Consider the following 22966-nt stretch of genomic DNA (forward strand, 5'->3'; position numbering starts at 1 on the left):
AGCTCATTTACATTATGTGCTTGGGAGGAGCTGTTTGGGAAGGGAGGAACATGTGCGATGCCATCCCAATTTCAGTTATCATAGGTAGGGGGAGATGTAGCCATGGGGAGGTGATACGTCATTACTGAAGGTGATGCTGTTTATGATTTGCGCCCGCCCTTCCCATGGCCAGGTTCGTAGTTGCTCACTGGATGCATGCACCAGCAGTATGTTCTGTTGTTTTAATGCCAGATTGGTACATAATAAGACCTCACTCATCCATGATTTGATTGAGAATTTGATGATGGTGAGCTGATGTGTATTATTGAGACCTGGGTGGGCGAGCTGGGAGGAGGTGATCTGACCCAGCTGTGACCACCGAGCTACATCCGCACAGACTGCAGGGATTGGGAGGAGTGCTATAGTCCATAGGACATCCACCTCTATCACCAGGAAATCCCTTTATCTTGGAGCTGGCTGTGAGGATCGGCAGCTAGTGTTGGGCCAAGGACACAGTAAACTAGGGTTGCTGCTGATGCCTGTCAGCTTCTCTGGCTGAGATGGTCTCAGGTGTGGTGTTGACGGTGATTTCAACATTCATTAGTCATACCTGGTCCTGATTTGGCACTTGGTTGCCCTGATGGATGACCTTTGTCAGGAGAAGGATAGGAGTGTGATCCTGTTTTTCTTTTGATCTCTCATTGGCTTTTAATTCCATTGGCCATAATATCCTCCTGAACTGGCTCTGTGAGATGGGCATTTGTGGCCCTGTTTTGGTTTCAAAGAATAGCATTGGTGACTATCTCTCAGCTTCCTGGCAGTTGTGCTTTGGGTGCTACAGGGTACAATTAAACATCTTTTGCCTCCGTTTTCTCCCAAAAAGGGAACAGTGTGCAACCTTGCATCGGTAGCAATCTCAGGAAGGGGTCGGGATTGCAGTTCAAGATTGACAAGGAGATAGTCAGGAAATACCTAGTTAACCTAAATGAGTTCAAATCTCCAGGGCCTGATGAACTGCATCCCAGAGTATTGAAGGAACTTGCTGATGTGCTCTCGGAACCTCTTGCCATCATCTTTGAGAAATCCTGGAGAACGGGAGAGGTGCCGGAGGATTGGAGACAGGCAAACGTCATCCCGCTCTTTAAAAAGGGTAAAAAGAAGATCCGGGGAATTACAGGCCGGTCAGTCTGACTTCAATACCAGGAAAGATATTAGAACAGATAATGAAAGAGTCCATTGGCAACTATCTAGATGACAATGCTGTGATTAGTAGGAGCCAGCATGGGTTTGTCAAGAAAAAATCCTGTCAAACTAATCTCATCTCTTTTTTTGATTGGGTCACTAGCTTAGTAGATGGTGGAAATGCTGTAGATGTCATCTATCTAGATTTCAGCAAAGCGTTTGACAAAGTCCCCCACAACCTTTTGATTAGCAAACTGGTCAAATGCGGACTACATGGAAATACTGTCAGGTGGATTCACAACTGGTTGGAAAACCGTACTCAAAGAGTGGTCGTCGGTGGCTCTGCTTCGGACTGGAAGGAGGTTTCGAGTGGAGTGCCACAGGGTTCTGTCCTGGGGCCGATACTCTTCAACATTTTTATCAATGACTTAGATGACAGGGTGGAGGGAAGCCTTATGAAGTTTGCGGATGATACGAAACTGGGAGGGATAGCTAACACAATGGAAGACAGGAATAAAATCCAAAGGGACCTGGATAGACTAGAAAATTGGGCTGCAATTAATAAAATGACATTCAATAAAGACAAATGCAAGATTCTGCATTTAGGCCACAAAAACAAAATGCACAGGTACAGGATGGGAAATACCCGGCTTAGCAGTAGTGCATGTGAGAAGGACCTTGGAATTGTAGTGGATCGCAAGTTGAACATGACCCAGCAGTGTGATGCTGCGGCAAAAAAGGCAAACGCCGTTTTGGGATGCATAAACAGAGCTATAGTTTCCAGGTCGAGGGAAGTAATAATCCCACTATATTCTGCATTAGTCAGGCCTCATCTGGAATACTGCGTTCAGTTCTGGGCGCCTCATTTTAAGAAAGATATAGACAAGTTGGAGTGGGTTCAGAAGACGGCGACGAGGATGATAGCCAGTATGGAGAACAAGTCTTATGAGGACAGGTTGAAGGAACTTGGCATGTTCAGTCTGGTGAAGAGAAGGCTGAAGGGTGACATGATTGCACTCTTTAAGTACCTGAAGGTCTGTCACATAGAGGAGGGTACAGATTTGTTCTCTGCTGCCCCAGAGGGTAGGACTAGGTCTAATGGTTTTAAGTTGCAGGAGCGTAGATTCAGATTGGACATTAGAAGGAACTTCTTGACAGTAAGGGCGGTTCGGCAATGGAACCGACTGCCTAGGGAGGTGGTGGGATCCCCTTCGCTGGATGTCTTCAAGCAGAGGCTGGACAGCTATCTGGGGGAGGTGCTCTAGCTGTGAATTTCCTGCTGTGAGCAGGGGGTTGGACTCGATGGCCTACAAGACCCCTTCCAACTCTATGATTCTATGATTCTATCTACATAAAGCAATTGGGGATGGTCACTAGAAGTCTGGGGACAATGTGTCATCAGTATACTGTTTCTCTGTAACATCTGAATCAGCAGAGGCCATGCAAGCCTTAGACCAGTACCTGGACTCAGAGGTAGGGATGGAGAGATCTGTCTGTTTCGGTTCTCTCCGTTTCTCACTTTTCCAATGTTAAATTCAGTTCTCTACATTTCTGCAGCAATCTGCAACTTTAAAAAAAAATCCTCATGAAAATTCTCCACCATTTTAGTGTGAATTTCTCCAAATAAACATATTTTTGTAGGCAATTTTAACAAAGGTACACATTTTTGCAAGCCATTTCTCATCACATTATGCCCTTTTGCATGCTATTTTCACTCATGTATTCATTTTTATGCACACTTTTGCCTAATATATATTTTTGTACATGTTGTTTTGTTTGCAAACTGCATCCCAAAATTCTAATAAATGTGAATTTTGAAGGATGTCTGTGTTTCGGTTGTCATACTGTTTTGGAAATTGTGAATTTGATAAATTCCACTTGAAATGCGAACTGAATCAAAATTCTCACCCATCCCTACTCAGTGGTGGACTGGAAGGGCGCCAAGAAACTTGGCTCTGAATCCTGGCAAGATGGACACACTCGGGGTGAGCAATCCCCACATTTGGATAATTGGTAAATTGCCTGCTTTGAATGGGGACATACTTCCCCTGAAGGAGCAGGTTCATAGTGTGAGGTTGCTCCTGGCTCCCTCTCTGTCATTAGAAACCCAGATAGCCTCAGTGGCCAAGAGTACCTTTTATCAACTTCAGCTGGTAAGAAAGCTATGGCTGGACTGGGACAGCCTGATGCACTGGTAACCTCCAGATTGAATCACTGCAATGCACTCTATGTGGGACTGCCTTTGAGGCTGACCTGGCAGCTGCAGCTAGCACAAAATGCAACAACATACCTACTAACTGGGGCAGAATATCACCATCATATTATTCCACTGCTGAAATAATTGCATCGGCTGCCAGTTAGCTACTGGGCTAAGTTCAAGGCATTGGTACTGGTGTATAAAACCATATATAGCTTATAAGAACTGGCCTTTTAGTGTGGTGGCACCTATCCTTTGGAACTTCCTCCTGTTACATATTAGATATTTGCCATCTCTATTGTCTTTTTGGCATCTGTTGAAGAATTCCTTTTTTCAACAAGTCTTCTAAGTGAAGGTTTCCCCCCCAGTTAATATCTGTATTGGATTTGACATTGTATTCATATATGTAATTGTTTTATATATGTGCAATTGCTTTATATATGTTTTTATTGTATTGCATAATCGCTTTTAGGTGCTTCGTAGGAAGCGATTCATAAATGAAAGAAATATGGTGAACTTTCTGAACAGAGATCATGGAATTATCTGAGGCTCGGCTCCTGTATAGCCAAAAGAAAGGTCTCATGAGGGACCTTTCATCTATGCACATCTTGTGCAGATCTGCTGGCTTCTAATTCAGATTCTGGAGTGGGTAGTATTTCTGTCCCGTATCTCCCCTCATAAATAAGAGAAACTTGCTTCCTTTTTGTTAATACTTGCTTAGAAATTAATCCAGGCAAAGTCAGCCAATGCAACTTTCATATAATATGATGAGAATTAGGTTTCAATTAAATCCTTAGGTGTTGTGCTTTGGCTTATGTGATTGGATAAGGAAGGGGGTACTTAGTAGGAAAATGGTACATTGAAGCACATACATCTGGGAATATCCTTTCTTTGTTTTCATGCTTTTTAAAAACTACACATAATCAAGTTCAACACTGCAGTTTTGTAGGATCAATGTATTAATCTTGAAGATAGTTAAAATGGTGAGAAAATATTAAAAATGCCCTTTTCATCTTTATTTTTGTATGTTGCATTTCCATGAGTAAGACAGGTGGGAGAATTATCCCAGAAGGTGTTAGTTTTGATTTTTCTCCACAAAAGGTCACTGATAATTGTGTGTGGGTCACTGTACTTATGGAGAAGACAATTTATTCTATTTAGAGCAGGTCTGCACTTTTTGTGACCTGCTAAGTTAAATGCATCCCAGCAGCCATTTGTTGTGTTTAGCCAGCTGCTCAAAAACCTCCCTGTTGTTATAGTTTCAGGTAAGCATAAAAATCCAGAAGTTTGGAAAGCCACCAGTGGCTTGCCAAACTTCTGGATTTTTATTGAAGACTGGAATGACATGACAGCCAGGGTAATCTGAGGAAAATATGGTGTCTCTCAAGGCAGCCAGCAAAAGGATTTCTGCTGCTGCCTGTTTTCAAAATTTATATCAGACAAAAATAGATAATATTTGCTGATTTGAATAATATGTCATTTTATTTTTTGGGGGGGGCATTTGATGTGAGCCCTACTGCCCTTTTAACCACAGAAGGGAAAAAGAATAAATGGACTAATCCAATGTCCAGCCATGTCTGCCTTTGAAGGTCTCTTAGTTTTAAAAACTTTTGACTTATTTGGGTGATATTTTATCATTTATGTTAACTATTTACAGTTGATCATATGAACTTGACCAAGGCTGCAATCCTAACCCCATTTAGGTGTGAGTAGGCCCTTTGAACTCAGTGGCACTTACTTCTGAGGAGACATGGTTAGGATTATATGGTTATTGTGGCATAAATGCACTCCAGCCCATGTACTGTGATGGCCCAATATATTTGTTAGTTGTAGTTGCTGTTGACTAAATGTGTTTGTTGTTGCTATTATTAATAATAATTTGATGTCGTCATCATCATCATCATCATCATGTTAATGGTAATGATAAAATGATTATGCTTGTCATCTTTATGAGTGTTGCCTTCATGGATAGTATTTCAGTCTTAAGGTATTTTTCCGTTTAGTTAGATGCTAAGTATTTGTACAACTGCAAAGCTTAAGGTCACAGCCACACCATACATTTAAAGCATGTGGCTTCCCTCAAAGAATACTTCACCCCTCACAGAGCTACAATTCCCAGCACCCTTAACAAACTATAGTTCCCAGGATTCTTTGGGGAAAGCCATATGCTTTAAATGTATTGTGTGGATGTCACCTAAGTGTCCACAGTATCTTTGCAAGGGAAGAGGATGGAGAGAAAACCAGAACAATTTGGTCTTGTCTATGTGACCTCCCTTGCTATTTTTTCCTCTTGTCTGCCCTTATTCCATTTTTTTCTTTTCGTCCTCCTTTGCCCTGTCTTCCTAATGGGCAACTAACAAGAAAACTGAACAATCCTTATTGCTTCTTCTTTCTCCTTCGCCTTCTCCCCCCCCCTTGACAATCAGACACAAACATACAGCTGTATCTCATCCCCCAAGACTCATAGGGACAGCATGTACATCCCTCCATCTCTCACTTGCTTGCACGTGCAACAAGTATAGACACAAATGCCTCTTTCCTCATAATCAGGAAGCAAGTGCCTGCCACCAGCTGCATGGGGTAGAACGGCTCTGTGACGGCTGCCCTCTGTGGCTCTTGGGCGAGTGTGGTACAGTGGGGCTGCTGCTGCTGCTGCTTGGATGGGCTGCTGGAGTGGGAGGCCGTCATGTGGCAGGCAACAGTCAATCTACTGCCAGCACCAAACCAATTTCAACACTTGTGTAACTTAGGCTGTTAACATGCTAGTCGCCAGATCAAAGCATTTCCATTAGTCACATCTGGAGAGGGAATGGGTTGATTTGCTGCTTAGTTGCGAAATCTCTTTAAAGCTGAATAATAATAAAAAGGCACTCAAGCTGCTCCCACCAGGTTTTGAAGTGAAAAGGTGTGGGGTTTGATTAGCGTTGTGTGCCCCCATTTTCAGAAGTGAAAGGCAGAGACACACTGGAACTGACAGAACAGTGAGTATGTTTCTACTCTTAGGCTACATGCACACTACTTATTTCAAAAGTAGTGAGATCATTTTGTCTGGTTGTGGTTTGAAAATATTTACCCATGGCTGGACACTTCTCCCTTCCCCACTGCTGATGTCAGACCTTTTAGGACAGTCCACAGCAAAGCGCTAGGCTAATCACTGTTTGCCTGAATCTACAGCAAAGCGTTTCCATTGGACACACCTGGAACAGCAACAGGGTTCATGGCCAATCAGTTCTGAAGTCTGTGTGAAGCTGATTTCAAGGTAAAATGCACTGGATTTTCAATTTCCCAGGTTTTGGAGTAAAAGGGGATGGAGTTTGACTAACGTCATGTGCCTCTGCTTTCAGAAAACAGAGGTGGAGATGCACTGAAACCAGTACAATTGCAAATGTGTCTCCAGCCTAATTCACAGGGGCCTCTGTTGTACATACCTCTTTGTTGTTCCTATCATGCCAGAACAATGCAAGGCACTTTAAAGGCAAAGAAAGTAGTAAGACTTGCTGCCTACAGAGCTTGCAATTAACTTGGTGCCCTGCCCAGGGGCTGCTTTTAATATTTGTTTTCTTTTCTCTTTGATTCTTGCCAAATGAGTTTTGACTTCTCATTCAAACATTTTCTTTAGCCATTTGATGCATTTTTGCTCTTAACCATGCATTACTTTACCAATATTTGAAAAGTTGTTATGTGGTGCTGTGGGGTGGTACACTTATCTTCTTGTACCCAACTGCAGTCCAACAAGGGGGCTGCCTCCTACAACTGTAGCAGCCAGACCCCGGAAGGGGTGTCACTGGGTACCATACACCAGCAGGGTAGCTCAGAAGCAGCAGAATGGGATGTGGAGTTGAAAGATGAGTACTGATGGGCAGAGTATTGGGAAGGAGTGAAGTGGCTGGGGAGAGAGGGAGGCACAGAGAGGAAAGGGCTGGCTTGTATGCTACAAGTCCTGTTTGCAACAGAGGTACTTTGGTGAAACTGAGAAGAGGCCTGGATCTGGGTGGCTTGCTGTGTGATTGAGAAAGACAGAGAGCAGACACAATAATTGGAATTCATCTATATGCATGCTATATAAAGCCAATCTGCATCACATGGGCTTTTGCCTTCTTTCAGGCCCCCATGGAGGTGGGTGAACTGGCTATGATCACAGGTGTCAAGCTTTGTTATGAAAAATTCAAAGAGGATTTCCCCTCAACTTGCTTTGCTGCTGTTATCATTTATTGGTACATGAACACAATGAGCACAAAATTAAAATGTCTGTTTTCATGAAATTATGTTTAGTTATATTTGTATTTAACAGTGAATACAATGAATAACAATTGAGCAATAACATATTTTAACATATAAGCAGAACAGTAACATTTCAAAACTGAAGAATCCCTTGGGGATATTCTGATGAAAACATTCATTGTAGTATAATAATAGTGTAATTAATATTTTGGCAACAGACCTGTGGGCAGAGTTGAGTTTGAGGTGCAACAGTGGAAGACATGTCTCCTCATATGTCAGTTCCATATGCCCAAGTGAAATTGATGTCAGACATCAGCTGCAGAGAGAAGGTGGCAGTAGTCAAAGGGGGGAGGTTTCTACGTGTGATCCGAGTTTTCACTGAAGGATTAAAGGGAAGGACCATATTTTTGCATTGTTGTTGTTCACTGAATGTATGAATTGCCTTCCATGAGATATCCTGAAGTGATTTAAAATTTAACAACATATATAAATCAGTTAACTGAATAAAAAGTTTTACAATTGCATGTATATGAAATATTTAAAAACAATTATATATATATAAGCAATTGAACAACAATACCACATATATAAAATCAATTCAATTCCAAGACAAATACCCACTGGGATAAAGATTTTAACAGGCTTGTTGAAAGAAGAGTGGCTTTAGCAGGCGCCGGAAAGACAATAGAGAAGGTGTTTGTCTGATATGTGATGGGAGGGAGTACCAAACATAGGTGCCACCACACTAAAAGCCCCATTCTGACATTGTGTACAACAGATCTCCTGAGAGATGGGATCTGCAGGATGCCCTCTCGTGCAGAATGCAGTGATTGGTTGAGAATGTAGGGGTGACATAGCCTTTTAGGCATCCTGAACCTAGCCCAGTAGTTAATTGGTAGCTAGTGCAATTCTTTCAGCAGCTTCCGGGTCTGTCTCAAGGGCAGCGCCACATAGAGCCCTTTGTAGTAATCCAATCTGGAGGTTACCAGTGCATGGATGACAGTAGTCAGGCTATCGCAATCCAGGAATTGCCATAGCTGTCTTCTCAAATGAAGCTGGTAAAAGACACTTCCAGCTATTGAGGCTACCTGGGTCCCTAGCTACAAAAATGGATCCAGGAGCACCCCTAGACTACGAACCTGCACCTTCAGGGGGAGTACAATATTGTAATGGAAGACGAATGACTTGGAGATAGACTGAATGTGAAGAACAGATGGGAAATAGGAGTCAAAGAATAATATAAGTTTTGTGCTTTCTTAGTGGAGTGGATGGTGTTGTTGTCAGTGGACACAAAGAATGTATGGGGAGAAAAGGTCTGGGACACACTGAGATGATGAAACAAGCAGAGATATCAGACAGACAAGGCAGCTAGAAAGATAGGATTGGATGGGAATAGGGAACTTTGCAATAGAGAGGAAAAATGATGTCATCAGTGCATAGAAGTTGATGAGGTCACTCAGAGAGAGAAGAGAGAGAGAGAGAGAGAGAGAGAGAGAGAGAGAGAGAGAGAGAGAGAGAGAGAGAGTATAGTAGCTTCCCCAACCGGGTGCCCTCCAGAAGTTTTGGACTGCAATTCCCATTAGCCCCAGCTAGTATGGTCAACGGTCAGGAATGATGGAGGCTGGAGTGCAAAACATCTGGAAGGTACCAGGTTGGGGAAGCCTGATGTATAGAGACAGAATAGCAGAGAGGCAAGAATAAATATCTGAGGGACCCAAACAAAGGGGGGGGGGAGGACAAAGTAAGATTACCTGTGGAAATGTCATAGCTATTTTTACAGTTTCATTCTTTGAAGTAGATTTTTGACAGTAGTCATTTTAGCACTGGACTGTAAGGTCGTTATTTGTTTCCCAAAGGAGTTAGATTCCTATTTATTATGTATGTCCTTACGGTTTTTAAGATAAAGTGACATATATGGAAATGTTGGTTAAAATAAATGCCCATGACCTCCCACTTTATTACAGATTTCATCATATTGCAGAATTTGACAATTGCTGAAAAAATCAAGTGTTATTAGAACCAAATAATTTCCAAATATCGGTATCACCAAGGAAATTCCTTCATATCAAACTTAGAACTTGGTATGTAGTTTAGTGTACTAATAAGGATTTGATTAATAAGGTTTTTATCCAGTTGGTTAAATCAGGACAGAATTATCAGAAGGATAACAAGTCTTTGCTATTCTGCTTAGCAACCACTAATAAATACTTACGAAAACAACCTAACTGCCACATAAGGGGATTCCATGTAAAGGTATAAGCAATATTAGGAACAGTCATCTTTTCTATTCAGTCTTCTTTTGTTTCTGCAATAGCTAATCCTTGCTCTTATTCTACAATAAATCTTTTAATCACTTTGTTCCATAATAAGAATGTTCCTCTTGTTAGATTCAACAGAAGAGTAACAAACAAGTTTGAATACTAAGTTCAGTTTGACCTTTGTAATCCTAGCAGGCCAACCTATTCCATCTGACTAGTTCCTTCTTTAGCTGGACTATAGCTGAGACATCAGCCCTGTAGCCAGCCTTCCTTGTTAGATGGGACAGCCACATTTCTAAGTGGGGCGTGTTTTGGAAGTAGTGCCTAGTGCCAACCAATTCCCCCCCCCCAACTCAGTGGTGGAGAGGATGTGAGGGCAAGACCAGGGAAAGGGAAAGGCAGTGACCTTCCCCCTCCCTCCTCCTCCATGCAGAGAGTGTGTTAACTTACATAATATGTTATGTAAAGGTTGAATGAACAGAAAATGTAGTATGAACACCAGGAAATAAATGACTGGCATATTTTTTGTTTCATAAGAAAAAAGAATGTTAAGGATACAGTGAACAACGGGATAACAAAAGGTGTAAAAAAATACTTTACCCTCTAACAAAGAAGTTAAAAACTAGTAATGGAGCTTGTTCTCTCTCTCAAAACCCCCCAGTTTTTATCTTATATCACAACACCAATACAAAAAAACAGGTTTAGAAAGAGAGTAAGAGTACATTACAATGCAACCATAGGCAAGCATTTCAGAAGAGTGGCGCTGAGAACAATATGCATGACTTTCTTGTTGAAGTCAGTGAGATTGAGTCCTTGACTTTGTAAAATATTTACCACATAATAGACTTCCTTTTGTAAACTTAATGCTTGATAAACGTGCAAGAAAGGTTTCTGAATGGTAAGTTCACAATATACTTTGTTGGGGGGAAATGCATAGCACCTAAAAAGCATACTTTAGAATATTTGCAACTTTTAGGTTTTCCTACAATTAAATCAGTGCAAAAATTTATCAAATTTAAGGTCTTTTTTCACCTGAGGGTCGATCCCTGTGTTCTCATTCTTCATGAACTAAACTACTTTGATAATGACAGTGAGCTCCTGAGCTTGGCTTTGACGCTGGATTATGTATCTAAGTTTTAGATTCCACCTGAAAAACAAACTTGTCCATACTACAATTTTAGGTACGGGTAGAGACAAAAAAAATACACAATGGTGTGTTTGTTAGCTCCTCTTTGAGGGTCCCTTCTAATCTTGTTCCTGAGCTTTAGATTTTCCTTCCTGTTGGACAATCAAGGGAAAACATTTTAATTGGTTGCTATATAAAGAACCAACTAAGCAATTGGAAACTAATTGTGGAATGCAATTGGATTTTCTTCACTAGTTGCTGGGTTGATTTTTCTGCCCAGAAACCCTGAAAAGGCCTCATGCTTTGCTGCACACATTGGAAAAATAAAAAATTAGGCCTGAGGTACAACCCAGGTGGCCAGGTAGCTACCTATAGTGTGCACAGCAATGCTGATATTCCTTTAGGGCTGAGTTCAGATCACTTTATCTCTTTATTTCACCCTTTAGCAATAAGCACCCCATCCTGCTCTACTGATCATAATAACTGCAGAATAAACAAACTCTTACTTCTAACTGCAGGCAAACAAACATTTTTTATTGCTGGTTGAGAGAGTATATAACTGAAACAGAAAAGCAGGGCAAAGGAAAGTCCAAGGAATAGAGTTCTAACTCTAGCCCATAATGCCAGGTTCTGATATTTAACTCTTCAAGGGTCATGTACTAGCTGTTTTTTTCAGGATCAATTAAGTAACTCTGGATTAAGCTTTTGTAGTGTTCTTGTTCTGTCTTATTCACTGAAGTTTCCAGAGGGTCCTGTTCTTGAATTGCTCCCATTCTTAAAACAAAAATGTCATCCTTTAAATGGATATTGTTATTTTCTGTCATGTTACAAATGAAAAAGGAATTTTTCCAAACAAATCTGGCAGAGGGGGAGGAAGCACAGCTGTAAGGGGGCGGTGCGCTCATTTGCCCCACCCTGGCTACAGGGCTGCAAGACATAATTCAATTTAAAAAGTTTGTGAGGGCTGTTGGGAGTAGAGATGTAACATTTCTGGAAATTTTGAAGCCATGGAAAAAACTGGTTTTTCCCCTTTTTTTCCAGAAAAAAACTGAATTTTTCAGAAAAATTGAAAAAATGCAGTATTAGCAGTTTTTACAGATTGAAAGTCACTTTGTTACTTCAGGAACATCAAATGTAATTATGTACCAGTTGGTTTGACATAATATTATCACATTTGGTATATTAAAAGTACATTTTATTCAAACAATTATTACAAATTGAGTTTACTTTTTTAAGCTTTTACTCTTTTTTTGTAACAAATGGAGCTACAAGCTCCTGAACTGTAAGGAGCCTCTTTCATTTTGCCAGTTTATGAGGAGCAGGCAAAAAACAAAAATAAACAGAAGAAACCATCAACATTAATAACAAAGAAAATTATTTATATCTCTGCTAGTCCTCCAGTGTCAAGCAGACATAAAGCATTCATTTCCATAAGAAGAACTGAGAAAAAAGAGAGGGAGACCAAGATTCAATGAAACATTTTATTCGTCATGCTAAAATAAAACATTCCATAATCCAACTTTTCTTCATTTTTTTCAATTTTCCCAATTTTTCAGAAAAACAAAACAAAAAAGGCTTAGGAAAAAAACAGGAAAAAACTGTTTTTTTCTGATTTTGTGTGTGTGTTTTTTGGACCTTCACATCTCTAGTTGGGAGAGTTATTCCTCAACATTTGATAACCCATCTCTAGGGTGCATTACAAATAATAGAGGTTAAATTCCATATGTAGACTGAAAGCCAAGTATCCTGATTTCTTCTCAGTCAAATTATACTCCAATATCATTTCACATTCCTTAACTACTTTCAACATTTAACTGTTGAGGGTTCCACATAAGGTTTCTGTTATTCTGGGTAGGTTTGGTTACCCAACTGACCAAATTACGGGTCCTAGTGAAGTACAACTTAAAATGCCTTTTAATGTTACAGGTCCTTTTAGTAAGAAGTGCTGCTGTGTACTAATGAAAGAGGAGGAGAAGCTTTGCATTTTTCATAATTGGGTAAGGTGAAGACTGGCATAACAGCTGTTGTGTTGCCTAGTTACCCAGGAAACTCCCATCTCTGCCTAATCTCTCCTGCTTCCATCTTCATGAAATTAGTTGTAAAAGATGCTGTCAGAACATAAGAACATAAGAACATAAGAAGAGCCTGCTGGATCAGGCCAGTGGCCCATCTAGTCCAGCATCCTGTTCTCACAGTGGCCAACCAGGTGCCTGGGGGAAGCCCGCAAGCAGGACCCGAGTGCAAGAACACTCTCCCCTCCTGAGGCTTCCGGCAACTGGTTTTCAGAAGCATGCTGCCTCTGACTAGGGTGGCACAGCACAGCCATCATGGCTAGTAGCCATTGATAGCCCTGTCCTCCATGAATTTGTCTAATCTTCTTTTAAAGCCATCCAAGCTGGTGGCCATTACTGCATCTTGTGGGAGCAAATTCCATAGTTTAACTATGCGCTGAGTAAAGAAGTACTTCCTTTTGTCTGTCCTGAATCTTCCAACATTCAGCTTCTTTGAATGTCCACGAGTTCTAGTATTATGAGAGAGGGAGAAGAACTTTTCTCTATCCACTTTCTCAATGCCATGCATAATTTTATACACTTCTATCATGTCTCCTCTGACCCGCCTTGGAACTCTTGGAACTGTTTGTTTCAGACACTTAGGTCAGACTAATACATGATGTGGATGGTGTAATTATTTCTATTGAGTGACAGTTACATCATTCAGTGAAATAGACCATGCTGATTTATAGGGCATTCAGTTTTTTCAATTCCAGTTTTCATTTCCAGTCATTGTTTAACAGATATCCATATACAACTTGTGATGAGAATGTCTGACACATGTTTGGATCACTAGTTAATCTGCCCTTCTGAAGTCAAAGCCCATTGATGCTGCAATGAAATGGAGAGGGGTCAGTTTGTGGAGAAAAGTTAAACATTTACATTAAGAATTTGAAATAAAAGATTTTTTCCAAGGTTTGCATATGGCTTTGCCTCTCCGAAAACTCACATATGAGTAATAGGCACGTGGTGAAATATATCTCATCTTCAGAAGGTCACTGGTGAAGGTGAGACCAAACTACCAAAAAAACGGAAATCATATAAAAAATAGGTGTTTGTGACATTTGCATAAATGCAGTCCCTGCAGCACTGCTAATTGCAGTGGATTTGATTGACAAAGGAAAACTGGCCTCTTCCTAGCAATGTAGAGGAAGCTTCCTTACATCGAGCTCGACCCTTGGTCCATTTAGCCCTAGACTGGCTGGCATTGCTCTCCAAGGTCCTTTCCAGCCCTACTGCCTGAGATCTAGTTCACTGGAGATGCCAGGGATTACACCTAGGACCTTCTGCTTGCAAAGACTGTTGAATCCCGGGAAACAGATTCCCTTTACAAGGGAGGCATTTGTTGTGAGTAGTGAAGGCTCTTGCACTAGGGCTACGAGCACACCCCTCCCAAACAGAATGCCAAGCATTTTTTTCCAAATGTCCCTTCCAAAATCTCAAAAGCACATACTCTTTCGTGTCCCACACACATTTTATGCTTCTATCTGAATGTAGGCTTTTGGAGACATTTCTCTCAATCTCCTGTTCTTTGATCGATTAGCTCTCTACACCACTCAGTCAATCCTAATCCAGAAGTACTGCTATGGCAAAGAGGTCCCTTGCATATGTCTCCAGGCAGAAAAGCCTTGTGAAATTCACATCTTATTAGGACTCCCAGCTATTTGGCTCCAGTTGTGCAGGTTCCCACTTCCTCCTGTCGTCATGAGGGCAAGCCAGGCAAACTACATTAGACTGGGGTGGGGGCTGCAGCTAAGGCAGCCCTCCTAGCCTCAGATAGCCTATCGGAATCCTACATATGTTCTCAGCTGTTTCTTTGGAAGCCACATGCACACAGCACAACACGTTTCTGGAAGCTAGGCCTGTCTGCTTTCCTGATCAGCTTTGCGGTTTGCTTATTTTTATTTCACTGTGGCCTGCCTGTTTGTGTGAGTGAGCACCACTAGTCCCTTCTTTGTAAAATAAATGTTTTTTACTTAAACCATTTTTGTTTAATGGATGGGAATTTGGGGTGTGTGTTAAATTATTATTTTTTAAAATGTGTTTTCCAGTCTTGCAGCAGTTCATCCTCATTAAAAGCTGATGGGATTAATAGGATAATTATACTAAGAGGGAAGGGGAGGGTGGCTTTATACAAAGGCATGCTGGGATGTGTTTTTTTAAAAATTAATTTTTAATATCAAATTTAACAAGGAAGAAAAAGAAAAAAGTGAGAGGGGAAAAAACCAAAAAAGCACCATCATCTCACATTAATGATACAATAACTGTCAGTACATCCATCTTAAATTAAACATATACCGTATATTCCGGCGTATAAGACGACTGGGCGTATAAGACGACCCCCAACTTTTCCAGTTAAAATATAGAGTTTGGGATATACTCGCCGTATAAGACTACCCCTGCTTATGACATGCAGGTACTTAGCAGGAAAACTGTCACTTATAAACTTATAAATATTAATATTTGGATTGTCCAGTTGTTTTGTTTTTGTGCCTAGGAATTACCACCAAAAACTGGGGAAAGATGTGAGAAATCTTTTTTTTAAAAGCAACATTAAATGCCTAGACTCTAGTTTCCAACACTATGGAGTATTTATTGATTGATTAAGAGAATTTATATCCTGCCCTTTTGCTGTTAAAAACAGAGCTCAGCACAGCTTACAAATATAGTAAAAACAATAAAAATACACAATCAGAGAAAAACAAGCCAAAATGTTAGGAAAAGGAGTCTTTCACACCACATGCTCAGTTCTAAATACTGTTGCAGCAAGTTTTACAAGTTCCTCCAGTATTCCACTGGTGCAGGCGCTCAGACATTCAAAGTACTGTATGTTTCTTAGGTTTTATAAAAGCAGAGCTTTGCTTAACTCAAAATTTCTTCTCCCTTTGATAACCACATCTACACAGGTTCCACCTCCATACTCAAAATGAAACTGAGCCTGGAAGTGTACAACAACCCCACACATACCTTGCTAATTCGATTATCAATGCCAGGATGTCTGTCTTATCGACTACTCTCCTGCTCCCCCCCCCACACACACACCGGGCATCATGAAAGACCCAGTCCTGGGCTCAGAAAGAAAATAAATATCTGGTCCTCTTCAAAGTATTGATAAGGCTCTTGTTTTAATTGAAATAATAATTATAAATTCTTGTTCTTATCACTAATGGGAGTTAATTATCTTGCATATGCTGCTGTTGCTTCTATGGCTGTAACGGAGTGAGGTTAAAGATAAGTGAAATGCAAATAGGAAAAAAAAATACAGAAGGCAGTAACACTTTCCTAAATGTAATACCATACCAACCACAACAAGATTCCTATAAGGCAAAAAACTAAGCATCTCACAACCAGTCAGGATTCCTAACCAAAAACCAAAAATATGATAAATGAAGAAATATTTATATAAGCATAACTATCAAATATATTTATTATTTACACAAACTGTAAAGATATTTATAGTGCAATCCTAAATTTATTTATTCAGAAGCAAGTCCCAGCGTATTCAATGGGGCTTACTCAAACAGGGACAGAAATGCAACCTCAAGTGATAAGCAACTTCATTCACACAACCCAAAATTCCGAATCATGCCATTTTACACTGTTTTGCAACTGTTTATACTTGTTTTTATGGTTATTGGATTTTAAATGGCTTTATTTCTTCTTGTGAGCTGCCTTGGTTTCCAACCCTACCTCACAGGGGTGTTGGAAAGACTCCATACACACATGCACACACTGCAGATGTATAAATACATACAGCCCATATAATAGTTTATTGTCAAACCAGTTGGTCATTGCAGAAAAATCAGTATTAGTTTTTTAAAAATCAGTATTAGTTTCCTACAGAATAAAAACTGCAATACCTAAGTAAGCCCTGCCTACTTGCTTTAAAATAGGACTGGGGGGGGGCAGAAAGAGAACACAAACACAATTCTTTTTTACATTCACTCCAAAGTCCCATTGATTTTCAGCACATTCATAATCATGTCTACTCAAAAGTAATTCCTACTGAATTCAATAGGATTTACTCTGGACATATGGGATTAGCACTGTTTTTACCCCCAAAAGCAACTATTGGGAAGGTTTTCAAAACACTGCCCAGGATCTGACTCCTACACACAACAGGGGGAAAAACTGAAATGTACATACCTATACCACCATTTTCTGGCCTCGCAATTGCAGACACTGCCACCAAACAAACACTTCACTGATTGGCTGAAATCCTGAACGGGCGGGGTTAAAGCTACGAAGTGCTATACAGTAGTTTAAAAAAAGATTTAACCGGGGGGGGGTGCCTGATGTTTTTATATATATCTCAAGAACCGCACCACCTAGAAACTTAATTTTTTTTTTAAATGAAAGCTGAGAATCCAGGCCACCTAAGGGGCTAGCCGGGCGCTGGGTGGCATGCTTAGAATCCGGGTAAAACCCGGCTATCCGGGCAATATGGCAACCCTAATAAGACGACACCTGGCGTATAAGACAACCCCCGACTTTGGAGAAGATTTTCCAGGGTTAAAAAGTCATCTTATACGCCGGAATATACGGTAAGTTGATATAAACCATCCAGATGTCCATATAGGTATCCACACATGATTACAGGGAAAATGTTCAAATGTAGCAGGGGCAGTGAGGTCCTCAGACCATTGCATAATATACATGGGTGTTTGCACTTCCATGATCAAAGTATAAGTCTCTTAGGATGGGACATGTATATATTTTTGTCCAGTAGTTGATGCTGTGAGCCTGGCAAAGTGTTGATATAGATGCGTAATGGGAATAGTAGTTTAAAGGCTTTAAACAGGAATACCATACAAAGAAGGTCTGTGTGCTTACAGCTTGATTTGACCTGGGATTATTTATTGTATGAGTGTACTGAATGCTGTTGTCACTTTTGATGTGGGGGGACTGAGTGCAGAAAAATAAATGTGTGCTGATTGTAGGATGTACCCCTTACAAAAAAGACACCTATTTTATTTAGGACAAACTGGAGCACACATTAGGCATGAGGAAAGCCTCACAGAAAGCTTTAAACTACCTCAGGGCCTAGGCTCCTGGACAATGAACTTGTCAAGGATTATCAATACCTTGGCACAGTCATTAACCAAAATGGAGACAACAGTCAAGAAATCAGAAGAAGGCTAGGACTGGGGAGGGCAGTTATGAGAGAACTAGAAAAGGTCCTCAAATGCAAAGATGTATCACTGGACACTAAAGTCAGGATCCTTCAGACCATGGTATTGCTAATCTCTATGTATGGATGTGAAAGTTGGACAGTGAAAAAAGTGAATAAGAGAAAAATCAACTCCTTTGAAATGTGGTGTTCAAGGAGTGCTTTGTGCATATCACGGACTGCAAAAAAGACAAATAATTGGGTGTTAGAACAAATTAAACCAGAACTGTCACTAGATATGCAAGAAATGCAAGAAGACAATAAGGGATGCTAAAAAAGAATTTGAGGAGCACATTGCTAAGAACATAAAAAACAACAACAAAAAATTCTATAAATACATTCAAAGCAGGAGACCATCTAGGGAGGCGATTGGACCCTTGGATGATAAGGGAGTCAAAGGTGTACTAAAGAACGATAAGGAGATTGCAGAGAAGCTAAATGAATTCTTTGCATCTGTCTTCACAGTGGAAGATATAGGGCAGATTCCTGAACCTGAACTAACATTTGCAGGAAGGGATTCTGAGGAACTGAGACAAATAGTGGTAACGAGAGAGGAAGTTTTAGCTTAATGGACAATATAAAAACTGAGAAATCAAATTTTTAAACCAAAACTGTCACTAGAAGCTAAAATGATGAAACTGAGATGATGATGATAATGATTACTCTTTATTTTTACCCTGCCCTTTTTCCAAAACTGGAACTCAGGGCGGCTTACAAATAAAACCCACACATACGTAAAAAACATACAAAAATATACAATTAAAATAGAATTATCATACTTTGGACACATAATGAGAAGACCTGATTCACTAGAAAAGACAATAATGCTGGGAAGAACAGAAGGGAGTAGAAAATAAAATCTGGGCTCCTACTGGGAGACAGGGTGGGATATAAATCTAATTAATTAATTAATTAATTAAATCTGGAGTGGAACTCCTCTAAACTCTGATGAACTGGAACACATAAAAGAGTGACTGGATTCTCTTAACATTACAGTGATTACTATCTGTTGATGCTAGAGCCACTTCCCAGTTTTTCTTTTCTGGGTATTTTGGTAAAAGAATCGTAGTATAATTTCATGTATCATGTTGCTGTCTGGCAATGAAGAGTTTATATTTCAGGCTGAAGTTACTGTTGTGGAATCACCTTAGTAAATACAAAGATTCCTCAAAGAGGAGACAGGTGCACTCTGTGCATGGTCATTCCATGTATTTCTGAGTCTCGCAATGCTTAATCATGTCTCCCGCTGCTCAAGTCAAACCCTTAGGCTGTGTCATGCTTTGATTTGTTAAAATATTGCCTGCACATTTTCCTTGTCAGTAAGCCAAGTAGCAAGAACCTGGCATTTACACTTTTTTAAAAAGAAAAAAAAACAGCCCACCAGAAGATCTGGAGGTGTAATTTAAAATTATTCCTCTGTTACAGACTGATTGTGCGATATTGGGTGTGTTACTCTGATGCACCTTCAGCCAAAGGGCAAGCCAACTAGCATTAGCAACACTCCTCTGTAGACATGTGTTACACATTCTAGGAGTCCTGTGAATTAGGATCTTTAGACATTTTTACACTCACACAGGTCTTAAACATGGAGGTATTAACATATCTACTGACATCAGTGGGGATAGCTCTGGAACAATATGTGTGAGGGAGTTAGCTAAATAAACCTAATCATAACTAAACACACACACATACAAAGGAGCAAGCACAAAAACATAAGAGAAGATGGGGGGTTGAGTTGAGCACAACGGAGGAAGGCACACTAGCCTGCCCTCTCTCTCTGGGCTCACTTTGCAGACTAGGCTTCAGTCATGTACCTCTAGGCAGGGTGGACCAGAATATGGCTTCTGAAACACAGTCACACACACAGTCAAAGATAGGCAGAGGAAGCAGATGTGGAGGCTACAATTTGTAGGGAAAGGACCTCCAGAAGACAGGGTAGAGGGCAAAAAATACCTTTCCCAGCCCTGGTGGGCAATCTGGAAGTAGAACTGGAGCATGTTGAAACTGCTGGATCAGCCAGGGAAACAGCAAATGCAGCAGGCCAGCCCTGAAATGGCTTCTTGGATCTCTGCTTTGGCTAGCAAAGGTTCAGAGCAAAGCAGGAAAAAACAGGCAGGGGTCCAGCGATAGTGAAGCAAAAGCAGGGGCGAGTCAGACCCCTGGGTTCTGGCTTGCTAAGTGATTCAGCAGCCTATTTCAAGTAGAGTGATATACATTAGAGTGGAGCTGGGCAACCAGAACCCAGAACAGTGATTCAGCAGGTGATTTCATAGTGGAACTGGGCAACCACAACCCCAAACCCTGAAAATGGCTCTAGGAGACCAGTTTTTATACCTTTCTGGACAAAAGCCTCAAAGGAGAATGCAGAATTGATTGGCTTAGGCAGGTATCCTTCCTTAATTTCCACACCTACCATAAGATTTCCATATCTATTATGAGTCGTGTGGTCAGGGTAATGGTTTTTTTGTGTGTGAAGACATGTGGTGGCATTCACTTTTTAGCCAGCTTGATAAGTTTTGAACAATAGGCTCCTCTCCTCAGAGCCACGCTTTTGGGATTGCATTGCTTGAATTGCCAAAGGCCATGTCCTATGCATATGACTGGCAACATCCTCTCAGATGAGATGACAAACTTAACTCTTCAGCTACTTTTTCTATCAGGTCTCAGCCATCCTCTTTTCAAAGTGAACCAAACTGAAGCCATTTTAAAAATCATATAGGCCATGTTAGGATGGAGTGTATCTCCAGTGTATAGGCTCATAGCCAGCCTACCAACACTAGCCATGGCTTACACCAGAAGTGAAATAATAGTCCATGCTTGTTCCACTTTTATGGCGGTTTTCGGGCGTTGCGCACCATTCTATTCAATGAGTTCTGCTTTTCAGCAGTTTTCGCTTTTTGGCGGGGGTCCGGAATGTAACCCGCCGTATGAATGGGGCCCTACTGTACTGCAAGAACAAAGAATGATGAGTGCTTTTGACTAAATAAGGCATATTCTTGCCTGAAAGGCGATTGTAATATGAGCTGAGCATGCATACTTTTGGAGGCACACAGCCATCTGATTCTTTTTAATCACATTTGCAGCCTACCATTCCTCCAAGGAGTTCAGTGCTTTATTTTGCCTTGCAGCAGCAGTGTGAGGTAGATGAGGCCAAGAGAGCAGGACTCGTTTAGTCACTCTGTGAGCTTCATGGCTCAGTGTGGATTTGAACCCAGGCTTTTCCTGGTTGGCTGTAAAAATAATCAAATGACTAGGAAAGTGATTGGTTAAAGGTGAACCTTAGTGATATTGACTTAGCCCAAGGTTACCCAGTGAGCTTCATGGCTGAATGGGGATTTGAAACCTGGGATTTGATCTCCCAGATTTTAGTCCAAGTCTAATGCACTATGCCACATGAGCGGTGTGTTCTGTGATTAGAGCATATAGATTACGTAGCATTTGTGTATTTCAAACTTTAAGTGTTCTGTTACATATCCAGGATATTACTTATGTAGCAAATGTTTGATAGTGTAAGTTACTGTCATTACTTCCTTTTTATTTTGAAAGGCAAATTTGCATTGAGGAGTTTAAAAGCTGTGTGGCATAACTATTAAATTATAGTACAGGTCATTAAACTTATTTAATTTCAGTAAATTTATTTCTGACAGGTGACTTTCCCCCACCCTCTTATCCACTAGGGAAGTACTATTTGATTCTAGTAAAGATTTACCCTTGTTATTGAGAATTTAATTTAAATGGAATTGCTATCCTTTTTGGGTGATCCCTAGATAATGTGGCCTTGTACCAGAAGAGGAAAGGAAGGGATTGTCGGTAACAAATGGTGGTGCTTTACAGAGGACTGGAGTAAAGCAAAAGTAAAACTGGAAATACTAGGGAACAGAAGCTCATCACTCTGGAAGTTCCTGTGATGTGGTGGTGTTGCTGCTGCTGCTGCCATTTGGTGAAGGGCCATAGCTCATAGGTAGAGCACGTGGCTTGCATGAAGAAGGTCCTAAATCAATCACTGGCACTTCCAGGTAGTATTAGGAAAGAGCCCTGTCTGAAATCCTGGAGAACCATTGCCACTCAGTGTAGCTGACAGTGAGCTACATGGGCCAATGGTCTGCCTCTGCTTCAGCATAAGGCACCTCCTATCTCTACTTCCTTCTGCACCGCTTGCTAGCTGTAGTACTTGCATATCCCCAGCTGTATCTCTGCTGTTTAAATGATTTGTTGGCTGCCTTTTAGATGATTTTTTAAAAACTATATGATGGTCAAAATTTGGAGGTCCAACCGTAATGCCTATGGACTGGAACTCAAACAGTGAAATGCTCAGGTTCCCCAAAGTTGTTTTGGTACCAACATTTCTGAGTTCCAAAATTGCACCTAACTGAATGTGCTAGCAATATATATATATTAAATAAAGAGGGGCTAGTTCAGGAATACTGAGAATCTAGCACATGGAATTCAAAAAGACTCCAATAGATTTTCTTGTAAAATAGTGCTGACCAAAGGGTTGATTCTGATACTGAGAGAACTCTGCAACAATCTGGAAAGCAGAAATTAAATTTGCGCTCCAGAATATTTCCAGGCGTATCTCAGGTATTCACAGGATTTTGGATTTCCACAGATGTAGCTTGGTTACTAGCCCTCTGCTCATCTTTTTGTGAAAATCTAGACCAAAAGAAAAGAAAAGAATATTCATCATCTTACATAAATCCAGAAATTCAAGGTCATTGGAAGTTAAAGGTTGGCAATTAGGAATAATTAGCCTGCAAGTTATTTTGATGTTTGCATATTATG

At 40.6% G+C, this 22966-nt stretch overlaps 2 protein-coding genes across 10 annotated transcripts in view; one reads left to right on the plus strand and one right to left on the minus strand.

The window, feature by feature from the left end:
* Window positions 1-6046, minus strand: part of LOC133385750 (uncharacterized) — a 69645-nt gene extending 63599 nt beyond the window's left edge. Inside the window, exon 1 of the mRNA XM_061629335.1 lies at window positions 5856-6046. Coding sequence (XP_061485319.1) covers window positions 5856-6046 — 191 coding nt within the window. The remainder of the gene's footprint in view (window positions 1-5855) is intronic.
* Window positions 1-22966, plus strand: part of ENOX1 (ecto-NOX disulfide-thiol exchanger 1) — a 611398-nt gene that overhangs the window by 63474 nt on the left and 524958 nt on the right. The gene's annotated exons all lie outside the window — the stretch shown is intronic.

Source organism: Rhineura floridana, chromosome 5, assembly GCF_030035675.1.
Source record: "Rhineura floridana isolate rRhiFlo1 chromosome 5, rRhiFlo1.hap2, whole genome shotgun sequence".
Lineage (NCBI taxonomy): Eukaryota > Metazoa > Chordata > Lepidosauria > Squamata > Rhineuridae > Rhineura > Rhineura floridana.